Source organism: Bufo bufo, chromosome 1 (genome assembly GCF_905171765.1).
Source record: "Bufo bufo chromosome 1, aBufBuf1.1, whole genome shotgun sequence".
Taxonomy (NCBI): Eukaryota; Metazoa; Chordata; class Amphibia; order Anura; family Bufonidae; genus Bufo; species Bufo bufo.
Window position 1 is genome coordinate 509,197,355 of NC_053389.1, and position 24,156 is coordinate 509,221,510.

At 42.5% G+C, this 24,156-nt stretch overlaps 1 protein-coding gene across 1 annotated transcript in view; it reads right to left on the reverse strand.

The window, feature by feature from the left end:
• DOCK4 (dedicator of cytokinesis 4) overlaps window positions 1–24,156 on the reverse strand; it is a 321,839-nt gene that overhangs the window by 214,523 nt on the left and 83,160 nt on the right. Inside the window, exons 3-7 of the mRNA XM_040411036.1 lie at window positions 18,277–18,360; window positions 15,740–15,780; window positions 8,990–9,045; window positions 7,689–7,785; window positions 6,155–6,303 (exon numbers count right to left, since the gene is read on the reverse strand). Coding sequence (XP_040266970.1) covers window positions 6,155–6,303; window positions 7,689–7,785; window positions 8,990–9,045; window positions 15,740–15,780; window positions 18,277–18,360 — 427 coding nt within the window. The remainder of the gene's footprint in view (window positions 1–6,154; window positions 6,304–7,688; window positions 7,786–8,989; window positions 9,046–15,739; window positions 15,781–18,276; window positions 18,361–24,156) is intronic.

Here is a 24,156-nt window from a genome sequence, read left to right on the forward strand (position 1 = left end):
TGTGTAAAACTTTAATAAATAAGAAAAAGTATACATATTAGGTATCGCCACGTCCGTAACAATCTGCTCTATAAAAATGTCACTTGACTGAACCCCTCAGGTGAACGCTGTAAAAATAAATAAATAGAAACTGTGCTAAAACAACCACCTTGCCCCATAAAGTGTTATAATGAATGATCAAAAAATCATATGTACCCAAAAATAGTAGCAATTAAACTGGCACCTTATCTCCTAGTTTCCAAAATGGGATCACTTCTTGGGAGTTTCTACTGTAAGGGTGCATCAGGGGGCTTCAAATGGGACATGGTATCTAAAAACCATGTTGAGTTCCTTTTCTTCTGCGCCCTGCCGTGTGCCCATACAGCAGTTTATGACCACATGTGGGGTGTTTCTGTAAACCGCAGAATCTGGGTAATAAATATTGAGTTTTGTTTGGCTGTTAACCATCGATGTGTTAAAGAAAAAATTGGATTAAAATGGAAAATCTGCCAAAAAAGTGAAATTTAAAAATTTGATCTCCATTTTCCTTTAATTCTTGTGGAACGCCTAAAGGGTTAACAAAGTTAGTAAAATCGGTTTTAAGTAACTTGAGGGGTGTAGTTTCTACAATGGGGTCATTTATGGGGGTATCCACTATGTAGGCCCCACAAAGTGACTTCAGACCTGAACGGAATTTAGTTGTAAGTAATACAGCTGGATTACACATTATTATTATATTTTAACAATGCCTACAGCTTAGATAAGACTATACAACAGTGAGCGGGGCCGGTGCATTAGAATACAGGGACTGCACCGTTTCCCGCTGTCATTCCTAATCCAGATTCCGGCCCCCAGCCCCTCCCCCCCTCTGTTAATACACCGCGCTGTGCGGCGGCCGTGTATCACTGTAGGGAATCGCAGCATTTTTGGGTCGGCCAAATCGCCATATTGCAATCGTCGATTATCGCAATACGATTGCTTTGGCGATATATCGTGCAAGCCTACCGGCAAGGAAGCTGGCGTAGATTTAGATTGGCTGTGGATGTGCTGAAGTTATGTAGGGGCCGGCACCTCTACATACCTTGGCGGATCCACCGCCAGCGCAGGGTCTAAAACGCCGGTCTTAATAAATGACCCCTTTGGTTTTTTCAATATTCTTACATGCATGTTACTTCCCCAACTTCTAGTTCGTGTTTGATACACCACTTCATATCTAACTGATTAGCATGTTCTTTGTAGATTGTACATGTGCAAGATGAACATGTTTTGCATATGCATTGGATTCCAATGGCCAGTGGGATAACACTCCTATGGATGGCCATTTAAACTGCTGTAGCTAAGGAGCAATATCCTTACAAGAAGAGGAGTAACAACTAACCATGTGGATAAGCAGCAAAACTTGAAATGTGGCTCAGTTGACATATTTATCATTAAAGGTATCCAGTCATCAGACTTTTGGCCCTCAAACTGCCAACAGCTTGGTATCCAGGACAGTGAAATACTCACAATGATGACTTTAGAAAAAGAAGTTTGATTGCTATATTCTAATGTGTGCCGGGAGTCATGCTAGCTGGTCACCTTCAAGGCTTGACTGACCTTCACTTGCACCCAGCACAGGCACAGATAAAGCCAAGGCCAAAGTGCCTGACTTCACTGCACATATGTTGAAATCTTCAGAATGATGAATTCAGAAGTTTGATATTCTAATGTGTGCCGGGAGTCATGGGGGAGGCTGGAAGAGTCATGCTAGCTGGTCACCTTCTTGGTTGATTGACCTCCAGATGCACCTAGCACATGCAGAGAAAGCCAAGGCCAATGTATCTAGTTTCACTGCACATATGTCAGAAGGAACTGGAAGTGGCTTGTGATGATGTACCTGGCCTTGTGGTACCAGAGTGGTGGCAGTATGGGGGCCTAAACCCTAATGACAGGTTCACTTTAAAGGTATTCTTTTATCAGAAAAAACAAAACTTGCTGCTCATTTTTCCCTATGATGAGCTGATCACTGATAATTCTGCTGCGGGCACATCCATGATTAGTGAAGTTGCCAGCACGCCAGCATGTCTCCCGCAGCAATTTCCCATTCTGGCTAACCTAGTATAGTTCTAAATAACGGTTCCCCGTCTAATAGTGCTGTCCTAATGGGAAAATCTCTTTAAGTGAACTTGTGTCCCTGTAAAAGACCCACTTTAGTATATATTAATAATAAATGCATCTCTACAAAAATGTAAATGATCTAACCCTGTAGCAAAATATATCAAGTTCAAATGTTATAGTTTGCTAGTAACATGCAGAAATACCTATTTCGATGGTGAGTGCTGAGAAAAAAAATAAAAGATGCCTCTGTACGCACTTATTCTGTGCTGCAGCAGAAATAATTGGATTAATGGGGCATTCATTTACCAGATGGTAAACTCCCTTCTCTACTGCAATGCAATATGGTTCATCTAGTCCAACGCTGTATCAAAATCACCAGTGAGCTTACATCAAGACTTACATTTTCAAACACACAAAGTTATTACAAGAATCTGTAAAAATTGCATAATGCTTGTAAGGCCTCATGCACACGGCCGTGCCGTTTTTTGCGGTCAGCAAACTGTGGATCCGCAAAAAACAGAAGCCGCCCGTGTTGCCTTCCGCAATTTGCGGAACGAAACGTGCTCCGGCAATATAAATGCCTATTCTTGCCCGCAAAGCGAGGACAAGAATAGGACATGTTATATTTTTTTAGTGGGGCCGCGGAACGGAGCCACAAATGCGGACAGCACACGGAGTGCTGTCCGCATCTTTTCCGGCCCCATTGAAGTGAATGGGTCCGCATCCGAGCCGCCAAAACGGCGGCTCGGATGCGGACCCAAACAACAGTCGTGTGCTTGAGGCCTAAGTGTAACAAAGCCAGAAATAACAATAGAAAATGTGTATAGTTAATAGAGTAAGCAACTCAAATAAGAAATCTGAATTTGTTTTAAAATGGGTTGTGCAGCCTGTTTATATGGATGACCTATCCCCAGGATAGGTTATCAATTTCTGATCAGCGAGGGTCCGACACCTGGCATCCAAGCCGATCAGCTCTTTGAAGTGGAGACAGTTGGAGGACAAACTTTGCACCCAATGGAGAGAAACCTGTGCTGGCAAGCGCCCCACCGATCGACCTTAAACCATCTTCATGTTCATTTGACGTATACAAAGAAACCAAAAGAAAACTTTTTGGTATTCTAATGTCCCGTAACTAATTCTATCTCAAACCAATCACTTGGTAACGATGGGCAAAAGGAAAGTCCTCGACTCAATACATTAATCTGATCATTAGTGAGGTCAACAGAAGAGATATTCACCATCAGTTGTTCGAATTCTTCACATTGCGCCTCGTTGTTCTCTCGTTGGTGGTCTCATTGTATACGTCAATTGAACATGATGATGGTTTGAGGTCGATCGGTGTGGCGCTTGCCAGCACAGGTTTCTCTCCATTGGGTGCAAGGTTTGCCCTCCAACTTTTGGAGGTGGTCCTGAAGAGGAATTATTTGCTCTTTGGGGACACCTTTTACCAACAGAAGCGGGGTACGGCAATTGGGTCAAATGTGGCCCTTACTTGTGCGAACATCTATATGGTCGTAGTGGAGGACAGGCTAGTGTACCGATCTACATTCATGGAGATGATCCTGTGCTGGTGGTGCTACGTCGATGACATTTTTTTTTTATTTGGACAGGCACAAGTGAAGAATTGGATTGTTTTCATTTATACCTGAACAATGGTATACCTGGATTACAATTTACTAAAATGGATGTTGGAAAATGAATTAGTTTTTGGATGTTAAGGTATATGTAGAGGATGTATATCAAAAACCCACAAATATGAACAACCTGTTGAGGTTTGATAGCAATCACCCTCGCAGGATGGTTGAATCGCTCCCATGGAGTCAACTACTCAGGGTTAGAGGAGTGGTATCCGACGAACAGAAGTTTTGCAAAAGAATTGATGAGATTTGTCAGAAATTTGTCAATAGAGGTTATCCACGCAGATTACTGCAGAGAACACACAATAGGATCGTGAGGTCAGATAGAGAATCCACATTACATTTCACATCTAAAACCAAATGGGATACAGAGGATCACATTTGTTTCCACATTTGGCAGCCATAGTGGTAGGATTGCGAATATATTGAGGAAGGAGTGGCATATTTTACACAGTGGATTGCCCACAATAAAAGAATTTGAAGTACCCCCACTTATGGCCTATAAGAGGAACGTCAATTTAAAAGATTGTTTGGTTAAAACAGATATAGGCGGTACGCAAGTGGATAGACAAGGATACCTTGCTCCGCGCAAGAAAGGCAATTTTCTGTGTTTAGGTTGTGGCAATATGGTTAAAGGGGATACTTTTGTACATCCCTATACGGGACATAGATATAAGGTGAATGGTTACTACACCTGTAGATCAAAGGATGTGATTTATATGATCCAATGTCCCTGCAGTTTAATCTACGATAGAGATCAGAGAACATATTAAGAAACATAAAGGTACTATAAGGAAGACAATGTTGGACAAGTCTGTAGCGAAACATTTCATCAATTTTGGCCACTCGATAAATCAATTAATATTCAGGGTGATTGACTCTGTGGGAACATTGAGGAGAGGAGGTGACAGGGAGTTGATCTTGAGGGAAAAAAAATTGAAATGGATCTTTATACTGTGATCATTACAGCCATATGGCTTGAATATAGAATTCAATGTTATGGAGTAGGATATCTTTGTCAGTATAGTTATTTTAGGCCATAAGTATGAAGTTGTTTTTAACCCGTTTTTTAATGTAATAATTTTCTATTGTGTTTGATTCCTATAGGTGGGGAGTGATCAAAGATGGACCCTTATCATGCACGAATTGATACAATTGGCGATCTTTATTATTGAATGTGACATTCCCGAATTAGAGTGCTCATCCTGGCTGGATCGGTGGCATCCTATTAGTTATGAAGAGGGGGAGTGTCTGTATCCCCATGGTTACGTGACGCCGTGTCGATTTACCCACGCGAGATGGAGGTGATTGTGGCGAATATGAAGCGGGAGATGCGATCATATGATCGGAGTTTGATTACATTATCTGCTTACATCATGAAGGGGTGTAACTGTTTAGGCTTTGGGCGTTCGTTACGGTTCAATCATTATTTTATTGAAGCATATAAATGAATAATATAGTAAGCATGGGCGTTAGTTATATACCAATGCGGCGGTTTTCCAGCAAATGATGAGTTAGGTGGTCATGTGATCATGTGTAGATCACACGACCAGATTGCGGATTACGGGGGAGGGAGGGAGCGTTACGTCGAGCATGCGCAAAGAGAATTATGAGATGCCAAGCTGGATAATGGTGCATGAGGTAAGGGGTCCACTATGGGATTTAATGTATGTAAACCACACTGATTAACACATAGTGGTGATCTGTTATTAGTGACCTTTCAAACCTGGGAGGGATGATTGACAATCACTTGGGTTGATAGGTTCAGCGATATTGTGGGTGGTACTGGATGCCTTATAAATATCTTGGGGTGAGCACTTTATATTATGCTTGACAAAGACTAGATAGTAGTCGAAACGTTGCTGCTTTTTAGAACATATTTTAATGGACTAACTATCAATAAAGAATCTCTGGATGGATATGCTGCCGTCAACTCCTATTTGAATGTCTATCCTGAGGATAGGTCATCAGTATTGGAAACCGGACAATCCCTTTAACAATCTTTTTATCCTACTGCATACAGGGCACAGCAGGGAGGCTCCTGCTCCAGCCACCTGTCTTACCGCATATTACATGACTGTGAAGAGGAATACATGACAGGAAAAATAAAGATTTCCTTATAAATTTCTCAGTTTTTACTGTAATATGAGACAAAATTGTGTTAAGAGAAAGGGGGATATAAAAAGGAGGAAATGCTGAGATATTACTTATTCCCTGTTTTTAGTGTTCCTGTAAAGAGAGACTAAGATTGGATTTAGAAGGCTGATCACATTACGCCTAAAGCTTCAGAAATGTCAGGAGTAAAAAGTACATTTATAAGCGGCTATGACTATGGACTCACTCGTCTGCCTCTAGTTAGTAACGTGAAACTATCTAGCATTTATGGAAACAGAGATGGCTTCTGTGCATGTGAAAGGCAGAGATGATTATCTGTTACCCACTCATTTCCCCAGTCCAGACGGGCTGTTATGTGTCGCTTCACATCCTTCATGCGATCATGAGTCAGATGTCCCACTAGCACTTGTCTGCGCAGATCAAGAATCTCATTCATTATGTGGCCCAGGCGGTGAAAGAGATCACCTTCATTTTTCTGCAGTGTAAGACAGAAAAACTTCATTTACTCAGTTCAAATTCTGTCAAATCTTGAAATGTTTCACCTTTATTTCTGTCCAAACTTTAATGCTTTCAATAGAGATGAAATAGTCAATCAGATATCCAGACACATGCCAGAATGTCACTTCAGTGTGGTTCATCAGCTTGGATAACCACACGTTTCCCAACTAAAACGACTGCAGCCCTCCGCAGCATAGCTATGTTCAGAGACTTCCACTGCTGCCAACCTGACAACTCACTATGCATAGTGCATTGATTTAAATTGTTATTTGCTCAAAATGCTGTGTCAGGGATATACAGTTTTGGAAATGGGCTGAGAAACAAGGTCACAGACTCCACTAACATTTTCATAAGGACTGGGGTTGTAGTTCTTGATATAAACGTGTATCCTACATGGCATTAGAGCACTGAGGATAGTGAATGGCTGCAGCAGTCGCATGCCATGCACCAGCACGTCACTGTACATGTTACCAACACTGGCTGCAGCGACTATGCACAACACCTGCATATCACTGTCCTTAGTGTTAGAATGCTGAGGATAGCGATTGGCTGCAGCAGTCACATGCCATACACCTGCACATCACTTGTGACATGCAGCTTGTACATGTTAGCACTGCAGCCAATCACTTTTCTTAGCGGTAAACCACTGAGGATAGTGATTGGCTGCAGCAGTCACATGCCATACACCTGCACATCACTTGTGACATGCAGCTTGTACATGTTAGCACTGCAGCCAATCACTTTTCTTAGCGGTAGACCACTGAGGATAGTGATTGGCTGCAGAAGTCCATGCCATACACCTGCACATCACTGTGCATGTCACCGATAATGTGACATGCTCAGTGACATGCAGGTGTTATTAGATACCGCTGCAGCCAATCCCTGTCCTTTGCGTTAGACCACTGGGGAGAGTGATCGGCTGCAGCAGTCACGTGCCTTACATTGGCGGTCACCACGGCAGGTTGTGAACAAACTGCAGAAAAAGTACCAAACCGGTGCCACAGAGGAGTACAACATGATTGTTTTTTTATTTTGGACTTTTGGAGGGCTTGTCCAAGATTTTTGATTATCTTAGAGAAACCCTTTTAACATAGTTTTCAATTTTTAAAGGGGAAATAGCAGTTTTCCATCTGTGTGATATTGTGATAGCCGTGTGGTGGAGAACATGGCTGCTTTCCTTCAGAAACAGTAACAGGATTATCCATGTTTTTTTTAGATGATGTGGTTGAGTCTCATTCACTTGATCGAACTGCACTACCACTACAGCCTATTGAAAAGGGTGATATTGTCCATGGAGGAAAGCTGCCATATTGTCAAACCATTCGTAAGCTCAGTCCATTGCTGAAAAAAAGAATATCTTACCACATAAAGCTGTTTCCACATTGTGCCCCAATCTCTTAAGGTAGAGGTCATTTCTGTAATAACAGAGTCTTCAGTAGGAACGACCATTTCAAATTGCCTGTGAAAGCAAAATAACTATGAACGTAAGTACAAGATGTATTATATGGCTGAGAAATTAAAAAAAAAATATTAGCATAGCCAATGGGAATTCTGATAAGGAACAACTAGCCCTCATTCTGCTTACCACAGGTGTCCACATGTTAAGCGACTCTTCAGGGATCTGCACATGATGTATGTATTTTAAAATCTGCAGCAAGTCAATTTATACAGCAGATCCAATGCAAATTTCATGCAGAAATTCTCCATTGACTCTATTGAATGGGAATAAGGATCGGTTCCAACTGGGTTCACTCCAAACTTTGGTATTTTTTGGACAGCATACGAACCCGAATTCTTTCAGATTTGTTTCGGATGAATCCACTAAAACGGAACGTATAGCCATTTCAGTGTACACGTCGGCGGGTAAAAAAGCACTCGGGAGGAAGAAGAAAAGGTTCTCACATGACCCTGAGAAGTAGGGGAGGCGGGAGGGCTTCCTCCGATTGACTCCCAGGCTGACAGCCAGCCAGAATGAGCCAATCAGTGCTGTAGCAGGCAAGGATTTTTACAGAAGTCCTTTTATTCTGGGGGGGAAGGCGGTTAATAAAACCAGCATAAAGGTGATCAGTACACCTATACACAGGCTAGGGCAACAATCTGACTGTCCGTTGGCGTGCTTGACTATTTTCGGCAGTCCCATTGAAATGAATGGATAGCAAGCACGGCCACTTCTATGGGGCTGACGGAAATAGTCGAGCCAGCACTCAGCTATTTTTGGAGCTCCCACAGAAATGAATGGAGCATGGCGGTCATACGGTCGTCTGAATGGGGCCATCTGAATAAATATAGTCCCAAGACATAGCGGTCCGAGGAAGCGCAAGTCACACGCGAAACGGCCGTCACCGCCAACTCACACTGAAGGGCCATCCCGCTCCCCAGCCTGCGAACTTACTGCAAGAAATAAAGCATTGAAGTTCTTCAAAGACAGTGGTGAGTGCCGCGATTTCTTTCATCTACTTCTAAGTTTTATCTACTTGAATCAACCTCGCTGAGCACCACGCTAATCTGCTCATACCTGCTGGGCCGCTGGTTGCGATAGTCGGCAGTACAGGGGTGTATGTGGGGCGAGAGCAGCAGTGCCGCTGATTCCCTATCCTTTCACCTTGTATAATAAATATAGTCCCAAGACATACAGAAAACATTACCTGCAGATAAGTACCTACCCTTTGTTCTTCACAGAAGCATTCTTTAGGTGTATGTAACTTGAAGGAAAAATACCCTGGGAAAAATATAAGTTAATAAAATCAGAACCCAAACTCACTTACACCATGTGTCAAACACAACAAGCTGCTGGCCTGTATTCTGAAGTCACAGGAAAAAGCTTCATGCTGAAGTCTGCACCATGACAATCCAAAAAGCATTAAAGGGCGCTAGGGTCATGCTTACACTTTGTAATATATTTCTAAGCAGTCTGTAGTTAAATGAGAAATGCGTTTGTGTATATTAGTCGGTGCTGGCATATATTTTTATGAAATTAGCATAATTAAATTTAAATTAACGGGGTTGCTTACTTTTTAAACTTTTTGTTAAAAAGTCCCCTAAAAATAAGTTGAGACCCCTAGGGATCAGCTGTTATCTTGGAAGGAGAAAGGAGGGGGCAGCAAGGAAAAATAATATTACATAGTACCCACTTCTGACGTGTCTGGTTTAGTAAGCGGGTGCTGTAACCATTAAATAACAATTATGGAGCATCTTTTCGCATAACTCTGTGTTGTACTATTCATCTACTTTATGAATGAATTGCTAGAAGTCTGAACTAGGTCCAACTGGGTGTTACCTATTGGGTGGAGTGTCTCTAAACAGTCAGCACTGACTGGATAGTATCAGACTGTGTAGAGACAACCCAACTTTATTGCAGACTGCTGCCAATTCATTCATATGAGTGGCACAATACAGAGTCACAAGAATAGACGCTTCATAATGGTTACTGCAGAAAATAAAGTGTACTTGCCTGCACAAATGACATTTCGATCGCTCATTGGGTGATCTGCTGAACCTCAGGTGTGCAGATTGACAGGAATGAGTATAGGAACGTTCTTCCCCGATAATCTGCCAGACAATCGGGACGTGTAAACCCGCCATACATATAAACATATTTGGACATGAGCGGTTCACACTGTGAGGGTCAGATCCAAGCCTTCCATACGCATTCCCTTGTTCTTCCTATCCTCAAGGAAGTAGAACAGGCCCTGACGACTGTGTTCAGATCTTTCTATTGTATCTCCTTTTTGTAATTGTTTTGGATGTAAATTAATTTTCTCTTATTGCATTTTTGATTACTGCACCTTTTATCATAAAGCCATGTGCGTGTGTACACTGACGAGCAAAAGGGTTACAATGTTTTGAACTTCAGACTTTCAGGCTCCATATCTCACCATCCACTACAGCGTCGAATGTGTGACTACCATCATTTTATAGACAATCATCTTGGCTATCTCATACATAAATTGGACTTGAAACTATTTAGCATATGATGCAGATTCTTGTCATGTAACTGCATTGTTACTTTTTTGCTCCTAAAAGTCTAAATTTTTTTATTTATTATTTTATTAGTATTTTGTAAATCCACCTTTGGCGTTCAATACTGCCTGAATCTTTCTGGGCATGCTCTCGATCAGATTCAAATCTGTTCACAGGTCTCCTCTACATGTTCCTAATGTTGGTGCATACTTGTCGACTTACTTGGGTACAGCTTTTTCTTCAATTCTACCCACAAGTGTTCGATTGGGTTGAGGTCTAGGGACTGTGGGGGCCAATCCAGCACCTCTACTTCATTTTCATTGAACCATTTCTTCGCCAATCTCGACGTATGCTTCGGATCGTTGTCCTTCTGGAAGACTACGTTTTTCTTTTCATACCCATAGTACTCGAGTGTATGAAGTAACTCGTCTTGTAGGATACTCACATATAGCTCAGCATTCAGACCACCATCGATCCTGGTGAAGTATCCAATGTCTTTGGCTGTGAAACAACCCCATATCATCAACCTTTCTCCACCAAACCTGACAGTTCCGTCAATTTCTTGATCCATTAGCCCCCTTTTCCCTTGTTTCTTCTAGAACCATTTGCACCCATCAGAGCCCAGTGTATTGACCTTCACCTCATCACTCCAAATCTCCCGTTTCCAATCTTCTACGGTCCACTGTTCATACTTATTTGCCGATGCGTCCTATCACGATATTGAAGTCGAGGCTTCGTCACCTTTTTTCAGGGCTGCCATTCCAGGCTTGTGTAATGCGCGTCACACGGTGATCTCACTATTACAAGGCATATGGGCCCATCTCCACTGCCATGTTTGTCGCTCCAGAACTGATAGACCATGTGATGAGCCGACTTGTTGATGAACTTCATTTCGTATTCTTCCAACTGCCCTGGCACTGACATGAGGCAGTTTGGCAATTTTCTTGGCCGAGATACTGCTGTCGATGAACTGGATGATGAACTCTCTCTTTTCTTGGGAAATCAACTTCATGGCTGGTTCTGGATTCAAAACAGTGACCTTTCGCTTGGGAATCAACCTAATAACACACTGAGCTATTAGGGAATGAGAGAACAGGTTGTAATTTGTAGTATACAAGAAAAAGATTGTTCCAACACCAGGAGCAAAACAGTAACAATGCAGTTACATGACAAGAATCATTATAACTAATCATATGCTAAATAGTTGCAAGTCCAATTAATGTATGAGATAGCCAAGATGATTGTCTATAAAATGATGGTCTCATGTTCGTAGTAGTGGATGGTGAGATGTGGAGCCTGAAAGTCAAAAGTTCAAAACATTGTTACTCAGCAGCAAGCTGTGTAAGTGGGGCGTGAGGACCGTGTTGTGGCATGATTTAAGCTCAATATGCAGCCTACGTGAGCGGGCAGGTGACAAAAATATAAAATGTAATTCTTGGATTTCCGTTTATAAGGTGATTTTGGAGGAAGGGAAGAAAATATAATAAAATGTTAACTCCTACGTTTCTTTCCCTGCACATACCTGAAAAACCCCTAAGAAATAAAATCCACAGCTAGACTAATGTTATGTATATACCAGTACATCAAAAAGACATCAGTGCCCCAGAGGTAGGTTTGTTCTGTGAACATCAGTACAGTTGTGCAGGCTGCACATGGCTTTATAGTTCGGTTGCCTGATAATAACTTAACATTTGCTTTACTCATAAGTTAAGAAATGAGAAGTCTGAGGCAGAATCGGCAGCCAAATTTGCTGTTACAGTTTTCTTGCAGTGCTTTTGTGAAATGCATATGGGTCGCATTCCTGCTTTATAGCCATTATATACACATACTTCCTATCTGCCTTTCAACGGGGCTGCGATTCTAGAGAAACCTATGAAAAGTAGAAGCCCTCCACTGTCCCAGTGAGACAAAGTTCTGGAGAGCAACATGCAGTAAACATATGTACGTAAGGATACAAGAAGATTGATATTAAAGATGTCTAATTGCATAGATAGATGTAGAATTAAATAGCCAATGACAGTGAAAATGCGTTGGATGCTGTGCGCTAAGTTTTTGAAAAGTGTTGAAGAAAATGGGCAGGCTAAGGCTACTTTCACATAGGCATTTTGGCATTCCGGTTTTGACATCCGGTAGAGGATCTCAAAACCGGGCCATAACGGTTCTGTTTTATCCCCACACATTCTGAATGGAAAGAGATCCGTTTAGGATGCCTTACGCTTCGTTAGCATTCCATTTTGTGACCAGACAATAAACCGCTGCAAGTTGCGGTTTTGTGTCTGGTCATCGAAACGGAACAAACTGTATTCGTAAAAACTATGTAATTCTAAAAACGATGTAATTAAATGGTGGCGGATTCGGTTTCTTAGGATCCTAAAAAAACTGATTCCTCACACATTGACTTTCAATGTATTTCGTGACGGATCCGGTTTGTTCCGTTTTGATTTCACACAACAGCACCCTAATGGAACGGACAGGTCAGGTTTTGAGATCCTCTACCAGATCTCAAAACGCATATGTGAAAGTGGCCTTAGATGAGTCATAAAAGCCATTAAGCTTATTAAAAGGCATATATATTTTTTTGTGCACAATATTAGTATAATCGTAAGATTGCCATGAGGTGGGATAAGGAACAAAAAGGTTTCTAAAGGTCCTTTTGCACAGACCGGTGTTTCAGGCAATTATCGGGAATGTGCCAAACATTCCAGATACTTGCCTGATCGTCAGTGCTAGTCTCTCTAACGGTGATTTCTGCAATTGATACAGTGATTGTTTGTCCTCATAGAAAATCACTGCTCCTGAGCAGTAGATCCCTGTTTACACAGAACAACCTGATACCGACTGAAAAACACAATTACTCAGCGAACGAACGTTTGTTCATTCACTGGATGACTGCTGGCACCTTTTACACGTCAATTACCAGGAATGAGCATTTCTACAAATGACCATCTCTGATAATTGACCTGATTATAGGTCCGTGTAAAACAAACTTAACATGTATAGCAAGTTCTACCAAGGGTGTTATGCTATGTGCACCATTTGATACAATTTAGAGCAATTTGAGCTATTTTTTGCAGACTCATATGTATGTCTCCTACTACACTATTGGTAAATAGAGGATAACCCCTGCCCAAATGTCCAGTTAGGGCAGTGATGGTGAACCTTTTAGAAACAGAGTGCCCAAACTGCAACCCAAAACCCACTTGTTTATCGCAAAGTGCCAACACGACAATTTGACCCGAATACCAATATAGTATATCTCCCATGTACTTTATCACTTAGCTATAATAGCCTGCCTACATTCAGTGCGCTGCCTGTGCTGTTCATAGTGCACCCTGTGCTGATGAATGGCAGGAAGAGTCTAAGGCATATTGGTACACCATAGACTTAATCCAGGGTGCAGGTGCCCACAGAGAGGGCTGTGTGTGCTACCTCTGGCACCCGTGCCATAGGTTCACCACCAACGAGTATGCACTTCATTATAACTCCTTAATTATCATAATCATTGAGCTGATGCAAAGAGTGGATCTCACAGGACCTGGCAGGCTTTCATGGTAAACCACTGTTTTCAATCCTCTATGTACTATTGTACACTGTGTCACTGTAACATAATAACAAGTTTTCTATCTGGCAGACCCCAGTGATTATTCATATTTGGGGAAGGTAGCTCCTGAAATAAGTTCATCCTAGTAAATTATTAAGTGGATACATAATAACAATCAAAGACTTCTTTATTACTTAAATTTCAAGTTTTCAAGTCAAAGATGTGGCTTAAAGGCTATTTACACCTTTGGGGGGGGGGGGGGGCATTTTTTATTATTACTGCATTGTACTCATTTTGAGCTGGAATTTTTTAAATTGGTCTTTTGCAGTTTTTGCTAGATATAAACATTAGTAAAAATGAATGTTATTTATAGGTTTTATTTAATTTTTTTGTCTTGTTACATTTGCTTCTAAACGGTGTTTAAATCTCAATTATTAGCAAGTAAGGTAGTTTAAAATAGATTCTACTTGGCCGAGGCCATAGTTTTCCTCATATGTCTAGGGCACTAAAATACCTTGTCCCAACCCCTGTTATACAGACGGCAGATGAAAGTAGAAATGAGATTAGAATGATAAGACTTCAGCATCCTGGCATGCACATTTATAGGATGGTAGGGAGAAATAGTTGTCAGCCAAACAAGCCTTTGGCTGTGCGGGCATGCTGGGAGTTGTAGTTTTGCAACAGCTGGAGGCACACTGGTTGGGAAACACTGATCTAGTGTATATGGCTGGTATGTTACTTCATATCCTATTCTTCATCATTTATAGCTGCATTTACAATTTTAAAGCCTACACAACACAACGCTCTATGGGGGGATTTCATTCATTCTGGCGTAAATGAAGATCAAAATCTACTTGGAGCTTCTGTAGATTTCTGTTTCGTCCACAAACTGCCGGAGGATGCGCCTAATTTATGATGTGGCATATCTTCTGGCAGCACAGGGGCTGTCATAGACTGGTGTAAAATGCCAGTCTGGGATAAATTCCCCCTTTGTACTCTCTCTTTACCTTGTGGCTGCGCATAGTTTCCTCCACTGTTTTGCATTCTAGGAAGTGTTTCTCAAAATGGACTGCAGCCTGCAAACTCTGCTATGATATTAGGAGTGCGTCAGTCCAGTATAGTTACCAGCAACATATGTTTGTAAATTCAACATCTCATGTAGCTAAATTTCTATAGAAATAGAATTATGTCAAAGGAAAACCTATACTTTAAAGGGGGTTTCCGACACTTTATAACTGATGTCCTGTCCGCTGGTCAGCAGTATCTGATCAGTGGTGGTCTGACACCCAGGATCTCCGCCGATAAGCTGTACCATCCTGCATGCTCTACGGTCTTCGTGCAGCTTACCATAGGCCAGGGACATCATGTTCATCCATCTTGTGGCCTAGGCATAGCTCAGTCCTATTAAAGTGAATTGGGCTGAGCTGCAATACCAAATATAGTCGCTATACAATGTAGGTTGCTGTCCTTGGTAAGCTGCAAGAAGGTTGGTGCTGATCATCGAAGTCAAGAGTGTTGGACCCCCACGACCAGATACTGATGACCTATCCAAAGTATAGGGCATCAGTTAGAAAGAATCAGGAAACCCATTTAATAATATCAGGTTATTGTGGCCCTTCCGGTCCAGAAACATTTAAATCATTTAGACTTCTTTATTTATTTTTTTTGGACTATAATGATTTTTTGCACATAGATTTTAATGGTATACAGACATGCTGGTGAGGTCTCAAATTTATTAAGAGTTGTGTCTATTAACAACACATCTTACTTCAACGGACTGCTGACTACGACTGGTGCATGAAATGGCAGTCTTGGTAAATCTGTCAAACTGAGCACTGTGCATGTAAAAGTACTGTTACTGTCGGTCGATATGGCATTAGCGATAAACAATGAAAAAGGTAAATTACAATACCTTGACATTTGGATTCTTCAGTGCAAATCCTCTGTACCAGCCTGTGAAAATAAAAATGTTGAAATATTTCAATTACATTATGTTTGCATAATGGCTGTGCTTTACAGTAGAATCATAACTGTGAAAGAACAGTTCTTTTTTGGGCTTCCTTAAAGGGAACCTGTCATGTGGATATTTGATTATAATCGAACTAATTATATACAATCATTAACTACTAAAAAGTGCCTTAGATGTATTCACTTACTGGTGTGACAGATGGTTACCTCATAATATACACACAAAGATGCCAAATGCCGCATGCTAATGAGCTGATTTGAGTCCAGCGTGATCTCAGTGAGTCCAGCGTTTTTTTAAAATTCAGAGCTATAGCCCCTCCCCTGCCCACCTGCTGCTGATTCATATGGAAAATAACTGTCAATCAGCAGCAGGTAGGTGGGAAGAGTCAGGAGCTCATAAATATTCAGGACTCACCATTATGAGCTGGAGCTTTTCAATACAAAATGTTGGCAGATTGACTGGGTCAATTGAAGAAAGTGACCCAGCATTTTGCTAAGAGAATCAGTCACTTATTTATGTTGCCCTTAGTTAGGACACCATAAAACTGGTGACAGGTTCCCTTTAATGTCTTCCTCAACCATATTACTCCCTGTTTCAACTGCACAGCTAGCTGCATTTCTCTCACAGGCAGTGGGTGTCTCCCTGCTTTGGAATTTTCCAGCACTGTAACAAAGTGACCTCACTTCCCACTATATCTGTTTTCTTCTAAGGAGCTCAAGTGGCTGATAAGGACAAGGAAATCAGACTTAGGCTACTTTCACACTAACGTTTTAGTTTTCCAGTATTGAGATCCGTTATAGTGTCTCAATACCAGAAAAAAACGCTTCAGTTTTTTCCCCATTTATTGTCAATGGGGACAAAACTGAACTGAACAGAATGGAATGCTCCAAAATGCATTGCGTTCCTTTTAGTTACGTTCCCATACCGAAGAGCAAACTGCAACATAGTTTGCTTTCCGTCCTGGGATGGGGAGCAAGACGGATCCGATGACCCCCAATGCAAGTCAATGGGTACGGATCTGTTTTCTCTGCCACAATAGAAAACAGATCCGTCCTCTATTGACTTTCAATGGAGTTCATAGATCCATCTTGGCTATGTTAAAGATAATACAACCAGATCCGTTCATAACGGATGCAGATGGTTGTATTATCAGTAACCCTGCCGGATCCAGTAAAAATGCTAGTGTGAAAGTAGCCTTAGGGTGGGTTCACATCACGTTTTTGCCATCCTTTTGACGTATACATTGGAAAAAAAAGTGCAGCACACCACTCTAGTCAATACTGCTGAGTCTAGTGAAAAAAAAATGTATACTTTTTTTTTATTTATTTTTTTACAATGGAACTTTATGGTGAACGGATGCTACTGTATGGCATCAGTGTGAGGCATCCGTTTATGTTTATTTATTTTATGCATTTATATATCCGTTAACGTATAATTTTTTTATATGTTAAATGGATGGCAAAAACGTGATGTGAACCCACCCTTACAGACACACAGGAGCTTCTTAGTTCTTCAAAAGCTATGTAAGGGCAGCACTTCTACAAGGCTCAGGAGCTCAGCTAGCTCTGACACATCCCCATTTCCTGTGAACTGACTGTTACAAGGAATGGATCCTGCCTAACAAAAGGTGGTGGACCGCAAAATAGGTGGTAGTGAGAGCCCTAGAGGCTATGTTGACTACAGCTTTTTTTTCAGGTGGATGGAGGCAGTGATTTAGAAATTTGGTAATTACATCATTTTCTAATAAAATTTAATTATGTGAAAATACAGTGACGTTTTAATAGTTAAAGTAGTATTGTCATCTGATAATAGTATGTCATACCACTAGGATATGCCAAAACATTAGGATCATTGTAAGATCAAACCCTGGGACCTCTGCTGAGCCAGAGAATGGCTTTTATTCTGCACAATTGTGCATCCGGTCACCCACTGTACAGGGAGCGCTAACATTTCTAAAGGCCCTGCACATGTACCTACAGTATGATGGAAAAAATGGTTTCAGAGCCTACGTGCGACTCTTCAGAATTTCTTGTCACTTGTTTACTTACAAAAGTGTCAGAGCGTTAAACAAGGTCTGACATGGCATGGAGCTTTACCTTCAACATATTTGATGTCTGTAGTATGCAGAATGGGGAGAGAGACTGGTGCACCCCTTACATGGCGCATGAGTAGGGACAAATTATGTGGTGTTTAAGAAGAAACATCTAAAAAAGTGTCTACACCCTGGTAAATCCAGGTATACTAAATAAAGTGGGGCTGGGGTATGGTTATGTCCTTTACACAAAATACTGTATACTTGTGTAACAGCAAACATAACCATACCTCTCCCATTAGCTATGATGTCTCGTAGATGTCTACCAGAATGAACTTGAGCGCAATTGTACTGTTCTCTGACAAATAATTCTAATATCTGGCAACCATACATACAGCTAGTCTGTCTGCAGGCTTTACAAGCATGCACCGTTTATAAAGTAACTTACCTTCACATTTCTCAAGAATTTGTACAGTGTCTCCAATCTCTAATGTTAAGCCATGTGGATTTGTTCCTCGAAAGCTGGCCACCACTAGAAAAGAAAACAGGTTTGCTGTAGTAGGGTCTGGTTATAATAAGAACTAGCACGCAATATCTACCTTTTATTATTAGTAATCCTGCTTTTTTAGAATACTGCACATGCTAGCAATTCCGATAAAGCATTTGGTTACCATATGTAGCATGTGAAAGTGATTTAACTTTGAGAGCTGCCTATGATGGAGGGAGAGAAGCTCTAGGCCCTTTATATATATAGATTTCTATCACCTGGAGCAGGATTTCTGAAGTAGAGTAAATCCTGACAGGACTCCTCGGAAAACTATTAAGAGTCCCGAGTGCCCCGTCCACATAGCACAACTCTTAGATGCATCAGGGAGTGGGACAATCTTCCTGCGTGGGCAGTGAAATCAGGACTCCTCGGAAAACTATTAAGAGTCCCGAGTGCCCCGTCCACATAGGACAACTCTTAGATGCATCAGGGAGTGGGACAATCTTCCTGCGTGGGCAGTGAAATCAGGACTCCTCGGAAAACTATTAAGAGTCCCGAGTGCCCCGTCCACATAGGACAACTCTTAGATGTATCAGGGAGTGGGACAATCTTCCTGTGTGGGCAGTGAAATCAGGACTCCCTTTCTCTCCCTGGAGTCCTGTAAGGAATAACGCTGCTTTTTCTCAGAAATACTGCTCCAAATCATATACACCTACATATCACAGATAGGTGGTAGGGCAACAGAAGAGATCTGGCAGGTTCACTTTAGCTTGTAATCAATACATTCAATCGTTGACTCGTATATAACATGATTATTTACTGTACCACCATTAAGGGAAGAAAAAGACATTTCCCTGAGATGTGGACATCATTAGCAGGTACCAGAAGCACTGATTAGGTCTATGGAGAAAGGGCCTTATTGTGTCCATCTGTTTGTCATCAGGTACAGGAATCTCATCTTTATAGGCTTCCTCAAAAGAACAGTAGGTCATTCTCTGACGTTTTGTTATTCCGAGCAATGATTTGATTTGTGAGGACATTGTAACGATACAACATTAACCCTATATCGATTCAGAGGAACAATATAGTATATACAGTATAATACAGTATTATATAACGCATTATAAGGGAATATTGTAGGATCCGATCCAGTACAATGGATACTACCGTAATACGTATACTTGATATACATGAGCGTGAAAAACATCATGATGCAAAATGAAAAGTTAATTTTACAACGGGGCAAAGGGCCATCAAACTGTTACTTCAACTGTATGAAGAATTTTTAGAAGCTCAAGCCCAGAATTTTGGCAGCTACATACAAATGGATTCTTCCAGCAGAAGCATATGCTGGAGCATGGCCGGGGGCTGCACAGTGATTGGGTCGTTCATTCTGCTCCAACAGAATACTGGGTGGGCAGCAGATGCTACATTTGCTGCTTAATAAGAGCCTATAGGAGGGATTGATCCCACAGGTCACAAGTCACCATATTGATTTGCAAATAATATTTAAAATGCTTTGGATGGCACAGCAATAAAGTGATCCTGAAAAGAATTGCAGCTGTGGTTTAGATGTCTATGCTGGCAATTACTAGTACAAAAATATCATTTGCAAAAAAAACATACTATTAAGGCATTCTCCTAGAACAAAAATCATTCATATTCATGATACTTTCCCCCAGAGTTTTCTCGGAGTAACACTAGGACTGTCAATCATGCGGCAGCAGGATGCACCGCCGGTGGGGGATGGGGAAGCAGTTCAATATTCTAGGGGGAATAAATTGATTTCAGAAATTAACTTTAAAATAAGACACCTGTGCTTTATTTCACCATCTCCGTTGGATTAATGCGGCAAAAACTAGGTTTGTACCAAGACCACAGCCAGGAAAGTTTTTAAAAATGTCCACATTTCTATCACACAATTACTACTACTACACTTCTTTCACACAGAGGATTCCGGCAGGCAGTTCCGTCGCCAGAACTGCCTGCCGGATCTGTCAAACCGTATGCAAACAGATGCCATTTGTCAGACGGATCAGAATCCTGATCCGTATGACAAGCGCATTGAAATGCCGGATCCGTCTCTCCGGTGTCATCAGGAAAAACGGATCCGGCATTTATTTAAATTTTTTAATTTTCTGCAGTCTGAGCATGCACAGACCGCAATGCCGTTCTGGCATTGCGGTCTGTGCATGCTCAGACTGCAGAAAATTCGGGGCCGGCATTAATGCATTTCAATGGGAAAAAATGCCGGATCCGGCATTCCGGCAAAGTGTTCCGGAATTTGGTCGGAGATAAAACCGTAGCATACTGTGGTATTATCTCAGTCCTGAAAAGACAAAAAGACTGAACTGAAGACATCCTGAACAGATTGCTCTCCATTCAGAATGCATTAGGATAAAACTAATCAGTTATTTTCCGGTATTGAGCCCCTAGGACGGAACTCAGCGCCGGAAAAGAAAAACGCTAGTGTTAAGGTACCCTTACTAGCGCTTCGCTTTCCATTATAGCATTCTGATCAAATGCGATTAAAACGGAAAATAAGAGAATTGCTTTAACAGAACACTTTAACCAACTCCGGACCGCTGTACGCAGATTCGCGTTCCGGAGGTGGCAGCGCTGCGCACAATTACGCATATACGCGTCATCTCGCGAGACGCGAGACTTCGCTCCAAGCCGGCCCGCGCATGCGCATCGCGGGCCGGCAAAATTCAAAGAAGAAGTTCGTCACCAGCCTGCCAGCAACGATCATTGGCTGGCAGGCTGGCGATTTTTAAAAAATCCAATCCAAAGTCATATAACAGATCATATTAGTAAATATGATCTGTTATATGGCTTCTCTGCTTCTCTGCTGGTCCTTTTCGTCGGTTGGATCCAGCAGAGAAGCAGACTGAACTGTGAGTACACCAAACACTTCACTGTAGCCCCTGATCACCCCCCTGCACCCCAATTAACCCTTTGATCACCCCTTTGATCGCCCCTGTCAATCACCAGTGAAAGGAAAAAAAGTGATCAGTGTAAACTGTCACTTTTTTTTTTTCACTAGTATTGGCTGTTAGGTTTTTGGGGATAGTTTAGGCCCCTTGGTTAGGTAGTTAGCGTGAGTTAGCGCCCAGCCCACCGCACCGCAGTCACTTTTATTCGCTGAATAGCGTATCGCTAATCAGCATTTGTACTTTTATAGTATCTGTAAGTGATCAAAACTGATCACGGTCAGATCTATAATAGTATTAGTGTCACTTTAGTTCGCCCTCCACTCAAAACGCAGTGTTTGCCCGATCAGGCCTGATCGGTCGCCCACACGTGCGTTCACCCACGCCCGCCCCACCGCAGTGACAAAAAATATATATTTTTTGATCACTGCACATTCATTTTACACGCACTGCGGCGATAAAAAAAATCAGTTTTGATATTTTTTATCAACCGCAGCGGCCTCCGGTACTTCGCTAGCCTCCCCTTTGTAAGACAGGCTTGCTTTTTTTCTTGGGTAGTCTCAGGGAATACCCCTAAATTTAGTAGTCCAAAATGTCAAACAGGGGGTATTCTTCTGAATAGGCCTACAGGATTCTGACCCAGTCGGATGAGGAGTGGGAACCCTCATCTGATGAATCTAGCGGGTCAGAATATGAACCTGTGGAAAGCAGTGGCTCTCTGACCCAAAGTTCGGACGAGGAGGTGGAGGTCCCTGGCAGCACCAGGCGTACCCGGCCCCGTGTCGCTAGACCACAGGTTATGCAGGATCCGCTTCAAGAGCAGCAGAGTGGGGCTGTCGCTGCCGGATCACGTGGTGAGGCATACACCAGCAGCGCAGCCCTCCCTGGACCTAGTACCAGCACTGCCGTACAACATGGTGACGTGGCGAGCACCAGAAGGGCAGTTGAAGCTGGTACGGTGGCACGTGCACTAGTTACCCCGTCGCAGCCACCGCACAGACAGGCCCTAGAATCCCTGAGGTGCTGGCAAACCCTGATTGGCAGTCACCAACTTCAGCCGCACCTGTAGTTCCCCCTTTCACCGCCCAGTCTGGAGTTCGGGTTGAGACGGCTCAAATCGGTTCGGCCCTGGGATTTTTTGAGCTGTTCTTGACTGCGGAGCTCTTGGACTTAGTCGTGGCAGAGACCAACCAGTATGCCACACAATTTATATCCGCCAACCCGGGAAGCTTTTATGCCCAGCCTTTCCGGTGGAAACCAGTCCAAGTTTCCGAACTTAAAATTTTTTTGGGCCTTCTCCTCAACATGGGCCTGACAAAAAAGCATGAATTGCGGTCATATTGGTCAACGCACCCGATTCATCACATGCCCATGTTCTCTGCTGCTATGTCCAGGGCACGATTTGAGGCCATCCTCCATTTCCTGCATTTTAGCGACAACACCACCTCCCGTCCCAGAGGCCACCCAGCTTTTGACCGGCTCCACAAAATTCGGCCCCTCATAGACCATTTCAACCAGAAATTTGCAGATTTGTATACCCCCGAGCAAAACATCTGCGTAGACGAGTCCCTAATACATTTTACCGGGCGCCTTGGCTTCAAACAGTACATCCCAAGCAAGCGTGCCCGGTATGGGGTCAAATTGTATAAGCTCTGTGAAAGGGCCACAGGCTATACCCAAAAATTTCGGATCTATGAGGGAAAAGATCAGACCCTGGAGCCGGTCGGTTGCCCTGACTACCTGGGGAGCAGTGGGAAGACAGTCTGGGACTTGGTGTCACCCTTATTCGGCAAGGGGTACCATCTTTATGTGGACAATTTTTACACAAGTGTGGCCCTCTTTAGGCATTTGTTTCTAGAACGGATTTGCGCCTGTGGCACCGCGCGAACTAGTCGCGTGGGTTTCCCCCAACGGCTTGTAACCACCCGTCTTGCAAGGGGGGAGAGGGCTGCCTTGTGTAACGAAGAACTGCTCGCGGTGAAATGGAGAGACAAGCGTGACGTTTACATGCTCTCCTCCATTCACGCAGACACGACAATCCAAATTGAGCGAGCAACCCGTGTCATTGAAAAGCCCCTCTGTGTCCACGACTATAATGCGCTCATGGGAGGGGTGGACTTCAATGACCAGATGTTGTCTCCGTATTTAGTTTCCCGCAGAACCAGACGCTGGTATAAGAAGGTGTCTGTATATTTAATTCAATTGGCGCTGTACAATAGTTTTGTTCTCTACAGTAAGGCTGGGAGAAAACGATCTTTCCTCAAATTCCAGGAAGAGATCATCGAGAACCTCCTTTACCCAGGAGGTTCCGTGGCCCCATCCACCAGTGTAGTTAGCCGTCTACACGAGCGACATTTCCCCAGTGTCGTTCCTGGTACCTCAACCCAACCGTCACCCCGAAAAAGATGTCGTGTCTGTAGCAGGAGTGGAATAAGGCGTGACACCCGCTATTTCTGTCCTGACTGTCCTGACCACCCTGCCCTATGCTTTGGTGAGTGTTTCCGGAAGTACCACACACAGGTACACCTAGCATAGGGATTGAATCTCACAGGACAGGCACACAGGGCTATTAGGGCCCTTTTACTCTCAGCTGCTGCAAACCTCTCCTTTCACCTGGGATAAAGTGCATAACGTACTTCGCCACATCTTTGGGTGATTTGCGCTTTGCACATTGTCCCATGGGGAAGGAGAGGTTTTTTCCATAAAGGTAAAATAAACTAAACAAAAAAAAAATTACCGGTAAGTAAAAAAGTTAAAAAAGTTAAAAAAAGTTAATATGTTCTGTTCTAAAGTTAATAAAGTTATTGCTTTGCGGCCTGGTTTTTTCTTTTTTGTTTTGTTTTTTTTACCTTTCAGGTGGACCAACCGATCGACTAGCTGCAGCACTGATGTGCATTTGGACAGAAGC